The 20,073-nt window shown below is 46.7% G+C and overlaps 1 protein-coding gene across 6 annotated transcripts in view; it reads right to left on the reverse strand.

Moving 5' to 3' along the window:
• LOC144139582 (uncharacterized) overlaps nucleotides 1-20,073 on the reverse strand; it is a 141,496-nt gene that overhangs the window by 38,504 nt on the left and 82,919 nt on the right. For 5 of the 6 annotated variants that reach the window (XM_077671893.1, XM_077671910.1, XM_077671897.1 and 2 more), the window contains 3 exons: nucleotides 18,365-18,478; nucleotides 13,419-13,532; nucleotides 6,703-6,810 (listed from right to left, as the gene is read on the reverse strand). In XM_077671893.1, the coding sequence (XP_077528019.1) occupies nucleotides 6,703-6,810; nucleotides 13,419-13,532; nucleotides 18,365-18,478 (336 nt within the window). The remainder of the gene's footprint in view (nucleotides 1-6,702; nucleotides 6,811-13,418; nucleotides 13,533-18,364; nucleotides 18,479-20,073) is intronic. The other variant, XM_077671913.1, reaches the window with a different exon arrangement.

Genomic DNA, 20,073 nt, shown 5'->3' on the forward strand with positions numbered 1-20,073 from the left:
TCCCGAGTTAATGAGAGGAACACTAGCCCTATGTGCCACTATGTTGATCAGACCTTCAAGTTGAATAGGTATAGCTTGAACCTTTGCCTTTCCCCACGGAACCACAAATCAGCAAGGATTGCTTTGGTTCTTGAACAGCTGATGTCAGATTGGGAAATACCAGGGAATGTTGTCCTTCTTATGTTGTCACAGGTAATGCAGCAACATGAGGGCAGCCACTCGTGAACTGTCATGGCACGGGAGGACTTGTTTTTCACAAACTTTGCAGTTGGCCCCCAATGAAGCTAAGGATATGACCAAAGGTCTTGCTGCACTTTGCAAGAAAGCTAGAGGGATTGTCAGGCATTATATGCGTAGCTCAAATGCTTACAAGCTCACAGGGACACTGAAGGGAACTAGCAGGTTTCGTTCAGACAAAAGTTCACCTGCCCCATACCCCTCTAAGCACTTATTCGTCGGCAAAGATGATTTATTTGTGGAGAAATTACCAATTAAAAAACTGGTCAATTCCTCCATCATAGGAATCGGTAAAACCCAAAAGTGAAATGTGCAGTGAAATCTGCAGCGAAATGAGCATGATTTGCGGGTCGGCGACTGTCTTGTGGGTGTGCTTGGCGAGCGACATCGTGCTGGTGGGTTGCTTCAGTAAAGGTGCACTGGCGTCATTTCCGTGGCGGATATGACGTCATTGAAATCTTGCTGTATCCCGGCATGAATAAATCTTGGTGTATCCCAGCCTTCAGAAAGAAACTGCCGATGCGTTAAAGCTACGGCGTGCACAGCATAGCTGCAGCACGTTAGAGCTTCGCCTGACTGCAAAACTGGTTACGATTGTACGCCAGTAGCTATATATAATGCCTATGTCATTAGAGTTAATCTTAAAAGCGACCTGACGAGCCTTATCAGAGATAATCAAAGTGTGATATCTGCAGTAAACGTGCGCGGTGATGCGTGCCAGCCATATCGCCTTTCTTGTGCAACGTTTCCCGTGCACTTCTAATAATCACGCAAACAGGTCCGAGTTCGGAATAAAAAACCTGTGCACGGTGTTAAAAATACACCTTACTGTCGTAGCATTTCATAACAAATTGAATTTTTCGGGAAATTATTAATATACCAATGCATACATCAATAGTTTAGTGCATATGGCTGCGATGCGAGGATTACTGGATGCCCTCAATCTCAAGAGTACTAAAAAAATGGGCATGCACTGAAGTTGGAGTTAGGCAGAATATTGTATCCTTGGGGTATGTAAATTTTTGGCAATGAACCCCTGCACGTACGAGTACTAAGTTGCTGCTCCAGGCGAGGTGTCACTTGTTGCCATGGTGACAACACTGCATAGGGAAGTTGTCCAGTGCAATACAGGCAACCAGGTAACCTATTTTGCATTGAAAGCCATCTCCCCCCCCATTTGGTCTGAAAACTGGGCTACGCACTCTTCCCAGAGGCGCTGAAAATGATGTTTTGTGCAAAAAAAAAAAAAAAAAAAAAAGAAAAAAGAAAGAAAGGGGGGGGGGGGGGCCTGGAAAAGGCACTCCAATTGCAAGGAAAGGCGTTCCAGAAGCTCCATGTTCAAAAGGACACAAAAGGCTACAACAATGACAACATATATGTTGCAACTTCAGAAGTCGTTTTCTTAAAGCAGTTTTATGCCACCTGTCCCCCTTGTTACGGCGATTATTTCATGACCGCTAGGTCTATTTTGATTTCGTGTTTTCAATTACACTCCTTGATGAGCAGTTCAGGTCGTGACACTTTTGGTTTTCCAGTTTTAATTTTTGTGAATTTTTTATTCACGTAGTCGTTCATAATCTATAAGCTTGCTGTACATTCATTTCTGAGAAACTGAAAACTAAAAAAATTGTGTAGTAATTAAAAAAATCTAAGACTGTCATGACCTCGTCCATTCGTTTGGGAATGCGAAGCACTTTAAACAAGTTTTTTATCACATTTTATAAGCCACTGAAGCTCGATACAAGGTGAACAGAAAGACAATTTCATAAAAGTTTTCAAAATATTACTATGAAATTTTTATGGTGTTATCACAGAGGCATTTCCAGTTGCTGCGCCATTTTTCATCACTGTCCTCAAAGAAATAAAGTTGATTTCGAAAGCCGCGTCCCCCTGTAAACACCACGTGATGCAGCATCACGTCATCATCACCTAAGCCACACTAGGAGAAGCCCACTTACAGGGGCACCTTCGGCATGGCGTTCGATAAATGGAATGTGCCAGTGAACAGGAGTCCGATAGACGCGTACAAAAGCGCTATACTTTTTGCATAGGATTTACAAATGGATGTTAGACTGCTCGATATACTGTATTTACTTGCTTAAAGGAGCCATGAAGACAAAATGCAAGTTTGTGTTATTCGAAAGATTTCGTGTTTTATAATGCCCCCAGCGCTTGTCCGAATGCAAACGATGCTTTATTCACTGAGAAATTAATCAATTTAGGTAAAAATTTTGATTTTCCCGCTCGATCGTGTGTTTTCGTGGTCCCAAATGACATCACAGGAACCGACCGCTCTGCAGCCTAGGGTCCCTTGATTCACGCATCCGCCGTACAGGGTGGAGACACGTATGCGCTGGCGCCGCCATTTTGGTCCACTCGCTCGCTGATAAAGCAAGTCATTGTATCAAAACTGTGCTAAAATTATCGCCGCAACGGGATTACCTGGCGAAGTTTGAATCATCTTATCGGTTTTGCGTTGCTGGGTCTCGTCAGAAACGAGAACGACGTGTTGTGCACGTTGACCCAACTGCAGCGGCACGGGACCGTTCAAAGGGTGTCTCCACCCTGTACGTTGGTGCTGGCACTGAGGTACTCGCGCGTTTGTTTACGTTACTGTACCTAGATGGCGCCACCATACCGTGGCGTGTCGTTTTCTGCCTTTTTTTCGTTCTGGGAGAAAATGGTTTCGTGAAACATAGTGTTGGCTCGACAAATATGTTCACGTAAGACACCGTCGCGTCAATCAATCGGCCAGTGTCGTCTGAGACAACCCCAAAGCCCCGCAGTTCTGCGCAGCTAAACAAGCATAGTGCGCGCAGTACCAACAACAGCAGTACGAAGCGGTACTTCTATGTTTACATGTGCTTTCGTAACTTACACTTACCACCATTCTTACGGCTTTAAAAAGAATGTGCCCTAAATTTAAGCGCAAATAGCTCGTTCGGCAAGCTTGTAAGCTCTGCCTAATTTGCGTTTACTTTCGCCGGCCTCCGCCAATCGCAGAACTGGCTCGTATGACATCATAGGTTCTGTTGCGGGAAATGAGCTAGTGGGTCGCATGGCCATTCCCTTTTTTCCTAATTATGTAGCTCATTTGAGCGAAGTTTACGTTAAAAGTGGTGTCAGTATGATTCTGACGAGGCAATCTTTTGAATGAACCAAACTTGTGTTTTCTCTTCATGGCTCCTTTAATGAACCCACTTTATTCCAAAAATTAGGCATAGAAGTCACACCGCTTTCATGGCACTATACGTGAGAAGGTTTGTTTTGTGTTCAGCAGGTGGCATTCCGCGAGAGCCCCATTTTTAAATTGTGAACCCCAGCATTCACGCTCGCATCCTCGGCTACTGTTGAGATTATTTTTTTCGTTAGAAGGCTTTTTAGCGTTTCTGCCCCTACTTGGCATGATATAAAGTTACAGCGATCGTCAATGGCATCAGCAACTGTGCCGAGATGAAAACATTAAACAGTACCTTTTCTGTTGGGGGGGGGGGGCAGTTCATTACGTTACATAAAAGGGTTTATTACCTGGATAAATACGGTATGCAATGATTCGATATATCTGGGTTCAACAGTAGATCACTTCACCATCTGCAACGGTTCCTTTCATTTGTTCGGCCGCCATGTAACATCTTTGCTCAAAATGTAACGTGGTGGCAGGACAAACGACACGAACCATAGAGTAGGGTTAAGCAATCTAGTTACAAGAAGTCGACGATGTTTCAGCCATGACAGCTCGAGCCAAGCCGCCTCCCTCTCTTCATCGTTGGTAGAGAATGCCCAAAGCGCTACGTGCAACTGTCCACTTTCTTTTCTTCTAGTTGCAGTATATACATATTAGGGGTGTGCAAATGCTGAATAGTAACTTTCGAATCGAACATCGAATCAAATTCGGAAAAACAGCCGAATATTGAATCGAATATTGAATATCATTTTTTTTACAGGCCTCGATTTTTTATAGGTTTTTGTGCAAAAGCAGAAGCTACTTCGCATGTTCTGGAGATGTGACATTCTATTCCAAGAAGGAGAACGCAGTTTTCAACTCGCATTGGCGGTACTCCAGGAATACGGAGCAGGCACGATACGCATTTTGGGGGGGGGGATCCGACTCGCACTGGAGTTGCTGTACTGCTATCATGGGTAACAACTATACAATGCTAAGTAACTCAGAAGCAAGCAGTTTGCAGGCATGAACAATAGGACAAGAAAACACGCCACATCCACAACCATGGACCACGATGAGGCACTCCTTCGGAAGCACATGGACAGTGTGAAGCGTGAATATACGTATCAGAATGAAAGCTTGCACTACAGTTGCAGTGGAAAAGCCTGCGCTATTCATTGTGGTCTAAAAAACAAGTAAACAAGCAGTAACCATACACGAACAGCTTTAAAAACAGCCAGAACCGCTTTTGATTTTGAATTAACAAAAGTGCTGTCGAAACGGTGGAGGTCTTTACCGCTTCAAGCTGCCCTAACATGTAAACATCCAGTTGCAGAATTCAAAATCGTGGCCACAGTTGACAGTGACGCCTCAAAGAAAAAAGTCTTACTAATGCAATCGCAGATAACTCCTTGCAGCGGCATAAAATTTACAGCCTCTGCAAGGCGCACTTGTAGAAAGTGAGGTTTGGATGAAACTTGCCGAGCAGACAATGTAGCAGCAGTGCGTTAGCATGCGCCGACGTCTCTTGCTTTTGCAAAGCCAGGGAACGTTCGCAAATTTCACTCCACTATTAAAAAAATCGAACAGTAGATATTTGATTCGCGAATAAAATTAGGTATTCGCAGAGGTACTATTCGATTCCTGTTTGAATATTCCCGTATTCACACACCCATTATACATTTATAAATATAAGCTGCACCCGTTTAAAATGAATCTGAACATCACGAGGCCTCCACTTCGTAGTAAATGAACCACAGCTAAAAAATGGCTTAGAACCGTATTTACCCGATTCTGACGCGCACTTTTTTTCCAGAAAAATAGGACGAAAAATCGCATGTGCGTTAGAATCGGATACGAAACCAAAACTGCCGAAACAGCGGAAAATTCGTGCCACCCATCGCGATCGCCATCTCAAGATGGCACCAAAGCTTCTAGAAACGATTTTTCGGACGCCAGAAGCACAGGATAGCATAGGCGCCGAGGCTGTTCTATCGGCGTTCACACAAATTGTAAAATTTTTCCACTTGCGCGCTTGATAACAGCAATGGCAACAGCGGCTTTCACGCGTTCAAAGCGAGCGGTCGGCTGAAGCGTGTGCCTCCGGAGAAACTCGCGGGATGGGCATGCGAGGCGTGGGCCACGATCCCATCGACCATGGTTGAACGTTCGTTCAGAACTGTGGCATCGCAAACGTGCTTGATGGCACCGAGGACGAGATGTGTCAGCGGAGAGCGACGAGAAGTGAGATGAGTGAGATTACTTCGGGAAATAAATCGCCAGTTTCTTTCACCATCGTTTGTCTTGCTCAAGTTCCGTGCGCATTACAATCGGAGGTGCAAGTTTTTTCGGTTTTTTTGACAGGAAAATTGGGTGCGCGTTAGAATCGGGGGCGCGTTAGAATCGGGTAAGTACGGTAAAGAGAAAATTTCTGATGGCTGTGTTTCTGCAGAACAAGGGTGATAAGCACGGTCTCCAGTTAAAGCAGCTGTATGCTCTTTGGTGAGGCCCTTAGCATAAACAAGTCGTCTAGGGTCCTCTATGTAGCCTGTTGCTACACAGTGCAGCAAGTCGGTATAGTAAATCTCATGATCACTCACATCACGTGTGACCATATGACCAAACTAGAAACCAATGAGTAACTTACGCCCAGTGATCATAAGCTACCATATTTGGCTCTGTTTAAAAGTGCAAGTTTGAGGTTTTAGGAAAAAATGTGTTGAAACAAGTCTCCACATGCACTGATTTTAAATTTACATGCCCCTACCTTAACGCTTGCGTTTCATTCGTGCGACCTACAAGGCGATCAGCAGGATGAAGCCAGCCATGAATGGCTACTAAAACCAGCTGAGTTCAAGGAAAGAGAACCGCTATACTGCAGAATCAGCACGGCGAGGTAACCTTTACATGAAGAACACCCACAATTGAAGCGAACATAGGATTAAGAAATGCCAACAATGCCTACAATAAATAGCTCCATGCTACAATCGCATCCAGGAAACGAAAGGAGGGAGGGAAAACATTGCCTTTGTGCACACTTTTGTCTGGCCATGGCTTAACAGCACTTTTGCCCATTTTCAATGTACATGCTGGGTGGGGTATTGCATAAGGCCCTGTGGTGTACAATGCAGCTAGTGGGTGGGGTGATGCATAAGGCCCTGTGGTGTACAATGCAGCTAGTGGGCTTCACAACCACGTTACTTTTCACTATGCGATAAGGTTGCTTTGGCTCAGCATGCATGCATGCCACTTCGCTGGAATGTAGTTATCAGCAAATTCTATCAACAGAAAGGGGCCCTCACCTTGCCCTGGGCTCCATTTTGGTAGCTCCTGGCTGGCTGGCTGTCCTGGTTCTGGGGCCCAGAGTGAGAGTAGTTGGTCTCCTGCCTCCCAAAGCCGTTGAAGGGTTTCTGCAGGAAAAGTAAGACATCGTGCATGGCCAGCTCTTCGCTCCTGGTCATGTGCAAGAGGTTTGAATAGATGCTTGCAAAGAGAAACAAACACAAGCTACGGCACACAGGACGAGCACTGCTGTGTCTCATCCTGTGTGCACATCTTGTGTGCCTTAGCTGAAGTCTGTTTCTGTTAATTGCGCTGTATTGTTACGATGAATCACCAACTAACCCAATACTACAGTCTACTTTTCACTGCTTCGCACTTCTTTACACATCCCCTCAAAACATCCTCAATGGAACCTGCACGCCCCAGTTTATATCGCAGCAAACACCCTACTAGTACTAAAATTAGGGCATTGTGCCACAGCTACACCTGGGCCATGAAGTGGACTATGAGTGCAGATCGAGCTAAGGTTAAATAGGATGACATGAGGACTTTGGCCCCAGCTGCTATTTCAAATTAGGGCTTTCTCTCACAGCTACACATGGGCTATGAAGTGCACTGCAGTGCGTGGCTATGGGTAATTCAGGACCACCAGAGGACTAGAATTTGGGCAGAAATCATGCAACAGCCATTTCCTGTACTTCCCCCCAAAAAACAGCAACCGCTTTAAAGTGTACAGCACATTAAGCTCCCGCTACTGTGCTTTAGTGTCCTCGTCGGCCTTGTTACGTGCAAACGAAGGGAGAAAACGGAGGAGGAAAGTGTGAGGGGGAGGGTGGTATGCCGAAGCAGTGCGAGACGCTCTTTAGCGGCGAGGCATAGTGAAAGTATGAGGGGGAGGCAGTGAGACATGCTGGGTGTTGGCGACGTGATGCGACACGACGCTGTAGAGGCTCGTGCCGTGATGCGCTCGACGAAGAAGCGTTCAGTTCCCGAGACGAAGTTTGCAGTCCCTTCCTGAGATGCAGATTGAAAGCGTGTATTGCACAAAGTGCGTATTGAACAAAAGTGTGCATTTAGAAAGCGCATATTGAACAAAATGTCGCTCGCTGCAAACCAGCTACACAGCAAGCTAGGAACGGGAATCCTAGAAGTGACGTCAAAACCATCGCAGTGCCAGCCTCTCCTGTAGTAGCCCTTCAGGCGAAGTAACAGAGGTTGCACTGATGACGGTCATGCTAATGACATTGTCGGTCAGAGCCAGGCCTATTACAACCACTCACCTACAGCACGGCCAAGCCGCCACAAGATCGAATAATTCAGCCAGCAGCTGTGGTCCAGGAATACAATGCAAAGCAAGCGCACTGCACCCTGAAGGATCAGGAAGGCGCGCCACACACCACAACAATCACCTGCCAACGCTCGGCATCAAATCACCTTAAAGGTTGTGGGCAAAGGATTGTTGTTGCGTTCCTCGTTGCTGTCTTCTAAACACTCCCATGGTCATGACACCATCATCCACACGTGCAAACACGCCGATCATCTGGTAACAGCGGCCGGAAACTCCAACAGCTCGCTCCACACTTCGGCAACAGCGGCAATGGCTTTGTTGCACTACTCAGGATTTTGAAACTCATCACCAGCACACGCAACCTGGCATGTCTGAAGCTTTATGGCAAAAGGAACATTCTGCTGCTTCATATGATCGCTAAAGCCATTAAATAAGCCTTTATTCAGTGACGTAAGCGCTAACCACCACAGCTACACTTCAGAAGAAAGCCCACAAAGAGGGGACAACGCAAATACAATGAACGAGAAAAGCATTGCAACAACTCTGGCCATCTGAACAAGCACGGCGGGTGGGCAAAGATTGTTTTAAATGCGGAGCATTTCTTAGTCGCACGATGTCACGCTTCGGCGTCGGCGCCGTCCACACGCTCACTGTGCATGCGCGTCGCGTCGAGGCGCAGGTGCGTGTCTCTCCCCCGTACCCTCCTCGCTCTCAACAACAGGTGCGGCGGTGCGGGAGGAGCGTGTGTACCCTGTGCGCTCCGTCGCTCTCAACAACAGCTGCGGCGGTGCGGGGGGAGCGCGTCTGTGCGCGCATGCGTCGTAGCTACCCGTGCGCTGCGTCACGCTCAACAGTAACGGCGGCAGGGCGTGCACACGTGATAACGGCGTGGTGGGTGCGTGGAAAGTTCGTGCGCTTGTGTACGGAAGTGTGTGCATGCGCGTCTCTCCCCCGTACTCCTCTCCCTCGAACGCGGGCGGTGTGTATATAAGCGGCGGAGCACGCGTTCGGAATTCAGTCAAGGGCGTCTTTGCTTGGCTTTCACTTGACTTGACGCTTTGCTTGACTCGAGTAGATGCGATGGAAGCAACGTCTTCACCAGTTATGCAATCGCACGACCGCTCCTCAAAGACCCCTTGACACTGCACTTTAGCGACCACAAAGCAGTCATCCTCTCCGTCCAATACAACGATGGCACCAAGCAAATAAGACAGACTTTAACTTTACACTCCTTGCCTTCGCTTCTCCTTCATTCAATAAATAAGAATAATAAAGACGAAATAACAATTAAGCATTCCCAAACCCTACCCAATTACGCAGCATTCACGCGATACCCCCACCACTCTGCGACGCATTTACTCGAGTTCCCCCCGTGGGAAGATGCGGGCGGGTTTTTTTTGCATGGGGGGGTGTCGATGGCTTGCCCTACAGTGTGGTGGTGCAGTCCACTGCCCATGAGCGGCTGGGCTAAACGGTGTGCCAGAATTTCTCCTCTGCCTCGACAAAAAGCCAACTTGAAGGGGTACTTCTGTGGCATTTGTTGTTCGATATATTAGGAGTTGCTAGTATTTTTGTTCAATGCAAGCGCAATTTTGCTATATTTTCTCATTGTAGATATACCATGTCTAGAAACAATTCAATAAACAGGACAATTCGATGTAAACAGTTTCAATATAGTCGGGTTCAACTGGAAATGTGTTACTCTGCTTAGAGAAACTGTGCGGGCCATTGTCAGAGTGGTTTTACGCCAATATTCACTGTTGTCATGAAGGAAAGAAAGTGTGACCATCGTCCGCACAGCAGTTATTAGGGCTCCCAGCTCTCGTCCACGTATTGTGCTGGTGCAAAGCGAGTGCAACTACAACAGACACCCTAGCTCCAGTGGAACCGTGTCAATTAAGGGTCATGCCTGTGGGCTGGTACGACATCTACTGCCTGTATACATAACTTCATCCAAAAAAATTATCAAACTGAATCTGTATGCAACTCTTGTGAAGAATCACTGCAAACACCATTGTCAACTACCACTCGTAAACCATCTGAAGCAGCGTAAAGCCTCGTATGTCGAATTTGAAACAGCCGTTAAATTGCCCAAGAGAAAATGGTAGCTGCTCCCAGCTGGTTTTGAATTAAATTCCCAGCTGGTTCCAGGTGGGAATTTAACCACAGACCAGCTGGGACCAGCTACATTTTCTCCTGGGTGAAGTATGGGAATCAGCCAAGCGTCACGAACGTTTCGAAGAAAGTAGTAGTGGCCAAGGTGAAACGGCATGCCATGGACCAGAAGATAGGGAATGATTGTGCTCAATTTGCAACCGTACACGAGTGTAGAAGATTTGCTTCAAATGGCCATTCATGGACATCAGCTGACTTCCAGAATGATCCTGTCCGGAACATTGGTGCCCAGGTTATACGATGACACAAGGAAGAAAGTTCAGCTGGAGTTGCCAAAGGCTTTTGAGCACGGATTAGAACCAATTGCATTTTCAATTGACATTTGAACATCCCGAGCTAACAAGAGGAACCCCAGCCCCACGCGCCCCTACGTTGATCAGACCTTCAAGATGAATAGGTACAGCTTGAACACTTGCCCTTCCCCAGGCAACCACACATCAGCTAGGATTGCTTTGATTCTCGAGCAGCTGGTGTCAGATTGGGAAATGCCAGTCAACGTTTGTCCAGTCAGTGTCCTTGTTATGTTGTCACAGGTAATGCATGCAGCATGAGGGCAGCCATTTGTGAACTGGGAGGACGTTTTGCACACACTTTGAAGTTGGCCCTCAACGATGCTAAGGATATGACCATCAGGTCTCACTGCACTTTGCAAGATAGCTAGGGGGATTTTCAGTAGGGGTGTGCGGATGCCGAATATATAACTTTCAAATCGAATATCGAATCGGATTTTGTAAAAAGCCGAATATCGAATCGAATATTGAATATCAAGTTTTTTAATGGCCTTGAATTTTCATAGGTTTTTGTGCAAAAGAGAAGCTACTTTGCATGTTCGGGAGACATGATGTTCTTTTTCAAACCGAAGAACGCACTTTTCAACTAGCATCGGCGGTTCTCCAGGAAACCGGGGCGGGCACGATACGCATTTGGGGGGGGGGGGGGATGACACTGGAGTTGCTCTACTGCAATCAAAGCGAGCGCTTTGCAGTGAAAACACGGCACAATCACAATCATGCACCTCAATGAGGCACTTCTTCGGAAGCACATCGGGAGTGTGAATAGGTACGTTGCCCACTTTTCCCGAAAAAAAAAAAAAAAAACCGGCCCTTCAGGGGGAGGGGGGGTATATAGAATGTTTAATTTGTGTTGAAAAAAAAGACACCATGTTTTTGACATATTGTAGCATTTTCTTAGAGAGAAATCAACATAACGTTTGTACTGAAAGTGATTGAGAGCTTGGTTATTGCTCTGTATGTGCTTCACTACAAAGAGAGAGGGAGAGAGAGAGAAATAACTTTATTATGTTCGTTGGGTAGTTGGACGTGGTGGGTGCCCCTAGTCCGGGGCTCCAGTCTCCAGGGCGCCGGTGGCTGCTCTGGCGATCGTTCGGCACTGCTCGTTGTAGTCGGCGCTAGACAGTGCCTCACTCCACTGCTCCTCTGTTAGAGGGTGTTTGTGAATTTTGTGGCACCCTGCAGTAATCACAATTGCTGACCGCGGCGGCAGCATTTCGTTGTTTTGTTCCTCCCTTAGGTCTCCCTCCATCTCAGGCAGCGCGTGCGCCCGCGTATTTTCTCTGCTCGCGTGTCTTTGCGCAGCTTGTCGACACATGTTTGTCGTCTTAGTTGTTGAATTGACATTTACAAACGCCAAAACAGACATAATCACGACACGAGGGCCAAAAAACCGGCCAATGACGGTCGGTTTCAAGTATGGACCGGCAACCGGCCCGCTGATTAAAAAACCGGTTGGGCCGGTCCAAAACCGGGCAGGTGGCAACACTAAGCGTGAAGCGTAGCGGAAGGAATTCAAAGTTCGCACTGCAGTCGCCAGGGATGCCTGCGCTATCCACTCTGGTATAAAACACAAGTAAACAAGCAGTAACCAAAACAGCCAGAACCACTTTTAATTTTAAATTAACGGAGGCGCTGTCAAAACGGTGGTGGTCTTTACCGGAAGCTGCCTTAACGTGAAACATCCGGCCGCAGAATTCAAACTGTCGTCCGGAGCCACCAGCGAAAGCTCGAAAAACAGGTCTTATAGACGCAACCGCAGATTACTCCGTGCAGTGGGATAAAATCTACAGCCTCTGCAAGGCGCGCTTGTCGAAAGCGTGATTTGGATGAAACTTGCCGAGCAAAAGGTGTAGCCGCACTGAATTAGCGTGCGTCGACGTCTCTTCCTTTCGCAAAGCCAAGAAGCGTTCGGAAACTCCACTCGACTATTAGAAAAACGAAATAGTTGATCTTCCAATTGTGAATCGAATTATTTGTGGCGGCACTATCCAATCCGTATTCGAATATTCGAGTATTCGCACACCCCTAATACATATATAAATGTAAGTTGAGCCAGTTTAAAATGAACCCAAATGTCACGCAAACTCCACTTCGCGGTAAATGAACCACAGCTAAAAAATGGCCTAATAAAGACAACATTTCTGATGGCTGTGTTTCTGCAGAACAGGAGGATGAGCACGGTCTCTACTTAAAGCAGCTGTATGCTCTTTGACGAGGCCCTTAGCATAAACAAGTCATCAAGGGTCCTCTACGTAGCCCGTTGCTGCACAGCGCAGGAAGCAGGTATAGTAAATCTCATGATCACTCACATCAAGTGTGACCATATGACCAAACTAGAAACCAATGAGGAGCCTCTGCCCAGTGATCATAAGCCACCATGTTTGGCACTGCTTAAAAACACAAGTTTGAGGTTTTAATAAAAAAAAAAATGCGTTGGAAAAGTCTGCCCTGATTTTATATTTACTTGTCCCTACATTAATGCTTGCATTTCATTTGTGCGACCTACAAGGCAATCAGCAGGATGAAGTCAGCCAGAATGGCTAATAAAAAGCAAAGCTCAGTTGAAGGAAAGAGGACTGCTAAACTGCACGATCAGCAGGGCAAAGCAACGTTTACGTGAACCCGGGAGTCCTCGGAAAAACAGCCACAACTGAAGTGACTTCCCAATAAAGAAATGCCAACAATGCCTACAATAATAGCTCCATGCTAAAATAACATCTACGAAATGAAAGGGCAAGGAGGGACGAAAAACTTTCCCTTTGTGCACACTTTTGTCTGGCCATGACTTGGCAGCACTTTTGCCCATTTTGAATGTGCGTGCTGGGGCAATGCGCAAGGCCCTGTGGTGTACAATGCAGCGAGCGGGCTTTACAACCACGTTACTTTTCACTATGCCATAAGGCTGCTTTGGCTCAGCATGCATACCACTTTGCTGGAATGAAGATATCAGTTAATTCTGTCAACAGAAAGGGGCCCTCACCTTCGTGCTGCCCTGGGCTCCATTTTGGTAGCTCCTGGCTGGCTGGGTGTCCTGGTTCTGGGGCCCAGAATGAGGGTAGTTGGTCTCCTGCCTCCCAAAGCCATAGTAGGATTTCTGCAGGAAAAGTAGGACATCGGGCATGGCCAGCTGCATTCACTACTGGACATGTGCAAGAGGTTTGAATACATGCTTGCAAAGACGATGCACATACAGCTTACCATAGCTTTTGCATGCTTGAGTAATGCACCCATACTACTTTTCACTTTAACAATACAGCACAACAGAAACAAACACTTCAGCTGAGGCACATGGGATGAGCGCTGCTGTGTCTCATTCTGTGTGCTCGTCCTGTGTGCCTTAGCTGAAGTACTGTTTCTGTTGCGCTGTATTGTTATGACGAATCACCAACTCACCCAATACTACAGTCTACTTTTCACTGCTTCGCACTTCTTTATACTTCCCCTCAAAACATCCTCAATGGAACCTGCATGTCCCAGTCCCAGTTTATATCGCAGCTAACACCCTACTAGCAGGGGTGAGACAGCTGAATCAGATTTGGGAGCAGTTTTTGGAGCAGCGAAATCTCGATTTTGGAGCAGAAGAACCTTGATTTGGAGCAGAATGATGACATTTATTATGTCACCTTAGGAGCCGCCTAAAAATCAAATTTTTGGCAACTCGGGCGAAGGGGGGGGAGGAGTGCACTTTTTAATGGGTTTTGAACGTACATAACACTGAAACAGCCTTTCAATAAAGTTTTTTCTACTAAGGAGCGAACTGCACTAAGCCATTTATAAATTCTTAGGCTCTATGCATAGATAGCATGGAGTGCCGTTGAAAACATCGAATCGAAAAACTAAGCAATCGTAAGGCATTTTCATTGTCATGTGAATCCTGAAATTATTATATTTGTAATCCCAGACTCTGCTTTACACACAATTGTAGAGGCATGGCAAAAGTTGCGCAAAGCGAGATGACAATCTTCGCACCCCACCAGCCCATTTCAATCCCCAAGGTGCGTATTCACTTCGGTCGCAATTTGAATAACGCTGGTATAGTTTAGCCACCTCCCTCTTGGCATTAAATTTCACTTCAGATAGATAAACCATTACTATCAGCCACTATCGGCAGTGGCCATTATCGGCCACTGCTAGAACATTTTGCGGCGATGTAGCCTGCGCCGCCACTTCTGCAGTGTCGATCGTCCCATTTCCGCCACTCGCAAGCTCGCTGTCAAAGGCAGCAATAACTCAGCGTTTTATTATAACACCGCAATGAGTCCGAAATTTCACTTCAAGCACGCACCGCGCCTCTCACTCGAGGCCGAAACACGGCGAATTCGAGAGCCCCATGTTGCTTTTGATGAACGCGACCCCGTTCTTCGAGTGACGCAACTTCCCTCAACAGATCAAACGACTAAATGAAAACCCAGCCACCCACATAACCAAAACCACAGTAGAAATCGGCGAACAGCACTCTGCCTGAACCACGAGCAACGGCTTCGCACGACGGCCATGTTTTCCAATATTCATCACACCAAGATCACCAAGATGGCGGCGCCCAGTAATGCTCCGGAGATACGGCGCTCCGAAAATTGCCGTCTTTTCATCAATGACCTTCGAAAAAACTATCTTGGGGACAATTTTATGCGGGTTTTTTATTGAATGATCAATCAATTAAACCTTTACAAACAAGATCATCGTGGGGGTGCTGGAAAATTATGCCGTCAGTAAGCGTTTTGCCCCACTGAAACTGGCGGGAGCGTTAAAATCCTTGGCTCTCAGACTGTTTTGGAGCAGTTTGGCGCAATTTTTGCAATTTTCAAGCTTTTGGAGCAGCCTGGCGCAGGAAAGCAGATTTGTATCAAAAGTGCACAATATGCGCAGCTGTCTCACCCCTGTACTAGTATTAAAATTGGGCCGCTTTTCTGATGGAGGCAAAAAGCAAAAACGCCCATGTGTATGAGATATCGGCGCACGTTAAAGATCCCCAGGTGGTTAAAATTAATCCGGAGCCCTCCACTACGGCGCGCCTCATCGCCTGAGCTGCGTCAGCGCGTTAAACCCTACACTCAATCAATCAATTAAAATTGGGGCATTGTGCCGCAGCTAGACCTGGGCTACGAAAGGCACTATGTGCAGATCTAGCTAAGGTTAAATTGGATGATGTGAGGACTTTGGCCCTAACTGGCATCTCATACTAGGACTTTTTGTCACAGCTACACACAGGCTATGAAGTGCACTGCAGTGTGTGGCAATGGGTAATTTATGGCCCCCAGAGGACTAGAATTTGGACTAACATCATGCAACAGCCGTTTCCTTTACTTCCCCCACAAAAACAGTCACCATTTTGAAGTGCACAGCAGTTAATGCTTTCATGACCGCGCCTAATCCCATTGATAGTATGCTATCTATGAATAAAAATTCAAATTTTGGCGTTCTCCGTATGCTTCTGGACCGCTAACGCCATTCAAATATGGTACAGAAGGAAGCAGTTTACCAGTTTCGCTTTCGAGTTTCGTTTTTTCACCGCGTGGGGGATTTTGAAATGTTCTTCGCTGGCAGGGAGACAAGATCACGTGGTTTCAGTTATTCGCTGATGCCAATCACCGATAGTCCGCGCGAATGGCGAATTTCGGCAAACTTCGGCCAATGTGACTGAGCTTGAATCTGTGCATGATGGTAGCAGCACAGGCACAGAAGATGACTTCGATTCGTCACACTTTCACACGGTCAGCGAAAGTGCATCAAGTCACCCCACGATCACCAGGTGTGCGCCCTTGAGCTTCGCTTTCTTCTCCGGTCGCTCCATCACGGGCATGCGTTGTTGTAAACAGATCCGGCCCTGTTCTAAAGGCCACAGCTCTTATCAGCAGGGCATCGACTTCGCTCGGACGAGACCATTTCGCGCCGACTGCTACAGACGGGCCACAAAGATGGCCTGGAGTTGACCTTGGCATAGTGCTTTGGAGCAGCACGCGGCTGTTTATGTTTATATTATTGTGTGCAAATAACTTTCGGAGTTACACCGCTCATATCTGCAGTATTACTCTATAAGCATTTTATGGTCAAAGTGTATATTTCAAATTGTTTTTGTCTACCCTGTGCAAAGTAGCATTCAGGCTATCAATTTTTTTCTATTTGTTACTTTTGCTTTCACAATTTTTTGTGATTGCTAATGCGTCTGCTTGAAATTATTGCTGTTGGAAAGCCCCATTCTTCCTCTATCATATCATAACCTACACTTTATCATCCACTATTTTCTGTGCAAGAAAAAATATATCACCTAGACTACCCCAAAATAACCGGTAGGCACTAGTGTTTATATAATGGTATGTATCTAAAAAACTTTTGTAGAGCTCATTTTTGCAGTATTACAGTTAAACCTCGATGTAACTACCACGGAATTTTTCGTAACTTCAAGTGTATGCACACCATGTATTTTCACCCTCTGTGTAACGAAGTCCCGTTTGCCGGAATTTCAATGTAACGAAGTTTCATGGAGAACTAGGCACGAAATTTAAGTTGTAGAAGTAGATTTTGGGAGACACAAGCGCCGAAATGGGGTCCCAATAAAACTCGAACGGCGACACGGGTTGCCCAATGCCGCGGATGCAGCCAGCCACGAAGTCTGTGCACAAGCCCCTTGCCTACAACTGCGTGGCGTGCATACACGGCTGGTGCACTGTTTCTGTTTCTGTCGGAGCTTAACAGTCTGAGTGGGCATCAGCGTGAACCACATGGAGCGTTTCTCTCCGCAAAAACGCAAAAGGCACCCCGCACGCGCTGACGCAGCCACGGAGACTACCCGCACGATGCGGGTAGCTCCAGCGACCGCTTCTAACCACTCGCTGAAACGCAACTCGAGGGGCAAATGAGAGGGGCATGCGAGAAAAAAAGCGGATAACGTGGGTGAAATTTTTATTGTAAAACGTGACACGCGCCGCTTACGAAAACGCCCATCAAAATATCCTCCGCGGTGGTAAGCCTAATCGCCTCTGGCGTTGCCGCCGCCGCCGCATGCCGCCGCTTTGCACTTCGTTCGAGTTCGCTCATGCTTGTTGGATTTCATCGTCCCAGCAAGCATTTGAGAATCTTTATGAGCCTTGCACGCGCGTTTTTTTTCACACCGGCGTCCACGATTGCGTGCCGGCGGCGGGAAGTGACTCATGCTGCGCGCGGCAGTGGGAAGAGCCCAGAAGGCGCCTGACCAGTTTCACCATGGTTTCGCCAATGGGGAGGCGCGCACCCTATGGCGGGAGCTTCGAAGCGCTCAGGGATGCCGGCTGGCTAGACGATAAGGCTTACCGCCGCGGAGGATATTTGATGGGCGCTCTCATAAGCGGCGCGCATGACGTTTTACAGCGAAAATTTCGCCCACATTATCCGCTTTTTTTCTCGCATACCCCTCTCATTTGCCCCTCGAGTTGCGTTTCAGTAAGCGGTTAGAAGCGTTTGCTGGAGCTACCCGCATCGCGCGGGTGGTCTCCGCAGCTGCGTCAGCGTGCCTGTGGCTTGCGGGGTGCGTTTTTGCGGGAAGAAAACGCCCCATGCGGTTCACGCTGACGTCTGCGTAGACGATTAAGCACCGATAGAAACAGAAACAGTGTTCCGGCCGTTGCGCGCCACGTTTTCTTTTTCAGGAAGCGCTTCACGGGATGATCACTTCATTATAACCACGAATTTCAATGTAGCGAAATTTTAATGTAACAAAGTAAATTATGAATTTTACCGACTTCGTTACATCGAGGTTTAACTGTACTTTATAATGCCCTTACATTCAAATTGTACTTTAAAATTTTTTTTCAAGTGTCCCCTGTGCAAAGTGGCATTGATGTTTTCTTTATTTTGTTTATATTTCCTGGAAGACATTACTTTTCACTATGCGATAGCTTGCTTTGACTCAGCATGCATGCCACTTTTATATCAACAGAAAGGGGCCCTCACCTTCGCGTTGCCCTGGGCTCCATTTTGGTAGTTTGTGGCTGGCTGGCTGTCCTGGTTCTGGGGCCCAGAGCGAGAGTAGTTGGTTTCCTGCCACCCAAAGCCGTCGCAGCACTTCTGCAGGAAAAGTAGGACATCGGGCATGATCAGCTCTTCACTACTGGTCATGTGCAAGAGGTTTGAATACATGCTTGCAAAGAAGATGCACATACAGCTTACCATAGCTTTTGCATGCTTTAGTAACTACTTTTCACTTTAACAATGCAGCGCAACACAAACAAACACTTAAGCTGAGGCACACAGGACGAGCACTGCTGTGTCTCATCCTGTGTGCCTTAGCTGAAGTCTTTGTTTCTGTTGCACTGTATTGTTACGATGAATCACCAACTAACCCAATACTACAGTCTACTTTTCACTGCTTCGCACTTCTTTACACATCCCCTCAAAACATCTTCAATGGAACCTGCACGCCCCAGTTTATATCGCAGCAAACACCCTACTAGTACTAAAATTAGGGCATTGTGCCACAGCTACACCTGGGCCATGAAGTGGACTATGAGTGCAGATCGAGCTAAGGTTAAATAGGATGACATGAGGACTTTGGCCCCAGCTGCTATTTCAAATTAGGGCTTTCTCTCACAGCTACACATGGGCTATGAAGTGCACTGCAGTGCGTGGCTATGGGTAATTCAGGACCACCAGAGGACTAGAATTTGGGCCAAAATCATGCAACAGCCATTTCCTGTACTTCCCCCCAAAAAACAACCACCACTTTAAAGTGCACAGTACTTAAGCTGTCCACTACTGTGCTTTAGTGTCCCCACCGGCCTTGATATACCGAGCGAACGAATGAGGAAAACGGAGGAGGAAAGTGTGACGAAACTGTGAGGTGGGAGGGCGGTATGCCGAAGCGGTGCGAACGCTCCACGGCGGCAATGCATAGTGAAAGTATGAAGGGGAAACACTGAGACATGCTGGGTGGTGGGGACGCGATGCGAGACGACGCTGTAGCGGCTTGTGCCGGGATGCACTCGACGAAGAAGCGTTCAGTTCCTGAGACAAATAGTTTGCGGTCCCTTCCTGAGACGCAGATTGAAAGCGTGTACTGCACAAAGTGCGTTATGAACAAAAGCATGCATTTATAAAGTGTGTATTGAACTAAATGTCGCTCGCTGCAAACCAGCTACGTAGCAAGGTATGAACAGGGATCCTATGATCGTGACGTCAAAACCATCGCAGTGACAGCCTCTCCTGTAGTGGCCCTTCAGGCGAAGTGACAGGTTGCACCGATGATGGTCATGCTAATGACATTTTCAGTCATGCTATATAAGACCCAGGACTCGCCTACAGCATGGCCACCGCCACCACTAGAATAATTTGGCCAGAAGCTGTGGTCCAGGAATACAACACAAAGGAAGTGCACTCTCTAGCAAAAATTCTGATAGAAACTTGTATTAGTCTTATACATTTTTGTATTAGGTGTATAAGACATGTATTAGTCTTTTGTATCAGTTTTATAAGTTTCATGTATCAGATGTATTAGTCTAATACAAATGAACATAGTTTGTATTAGTTTACAAATACAAATAGATCTGATAGACCTGAGTCTAATACGAACTAATAGAGACATATTGGTTTAAATAAGAACTAATAAAAATGGACCCGCAAAGCGCGATTTCCTGAATTTTTATTTTTTCCCGAAAATCACAAGA

This window comes from Haemaphysalis longicornis, unplaced genomic scaffold, assembly GCF_048455015.1.
Source record: "Haemaphysalis longicornis isolate Haplotype H1 unplaced genomic scaffold, Haemaphysalis longicornis Haplotype H1 scaffold_1, whole genome shotgun sequence".
Lineage (NCBI taxonomy): Eukaryota > Metazoa > Arthropoda > Arachnida > Ixodida > Ixodidae > Haemaphysalis > Haemaphysalis longicornis.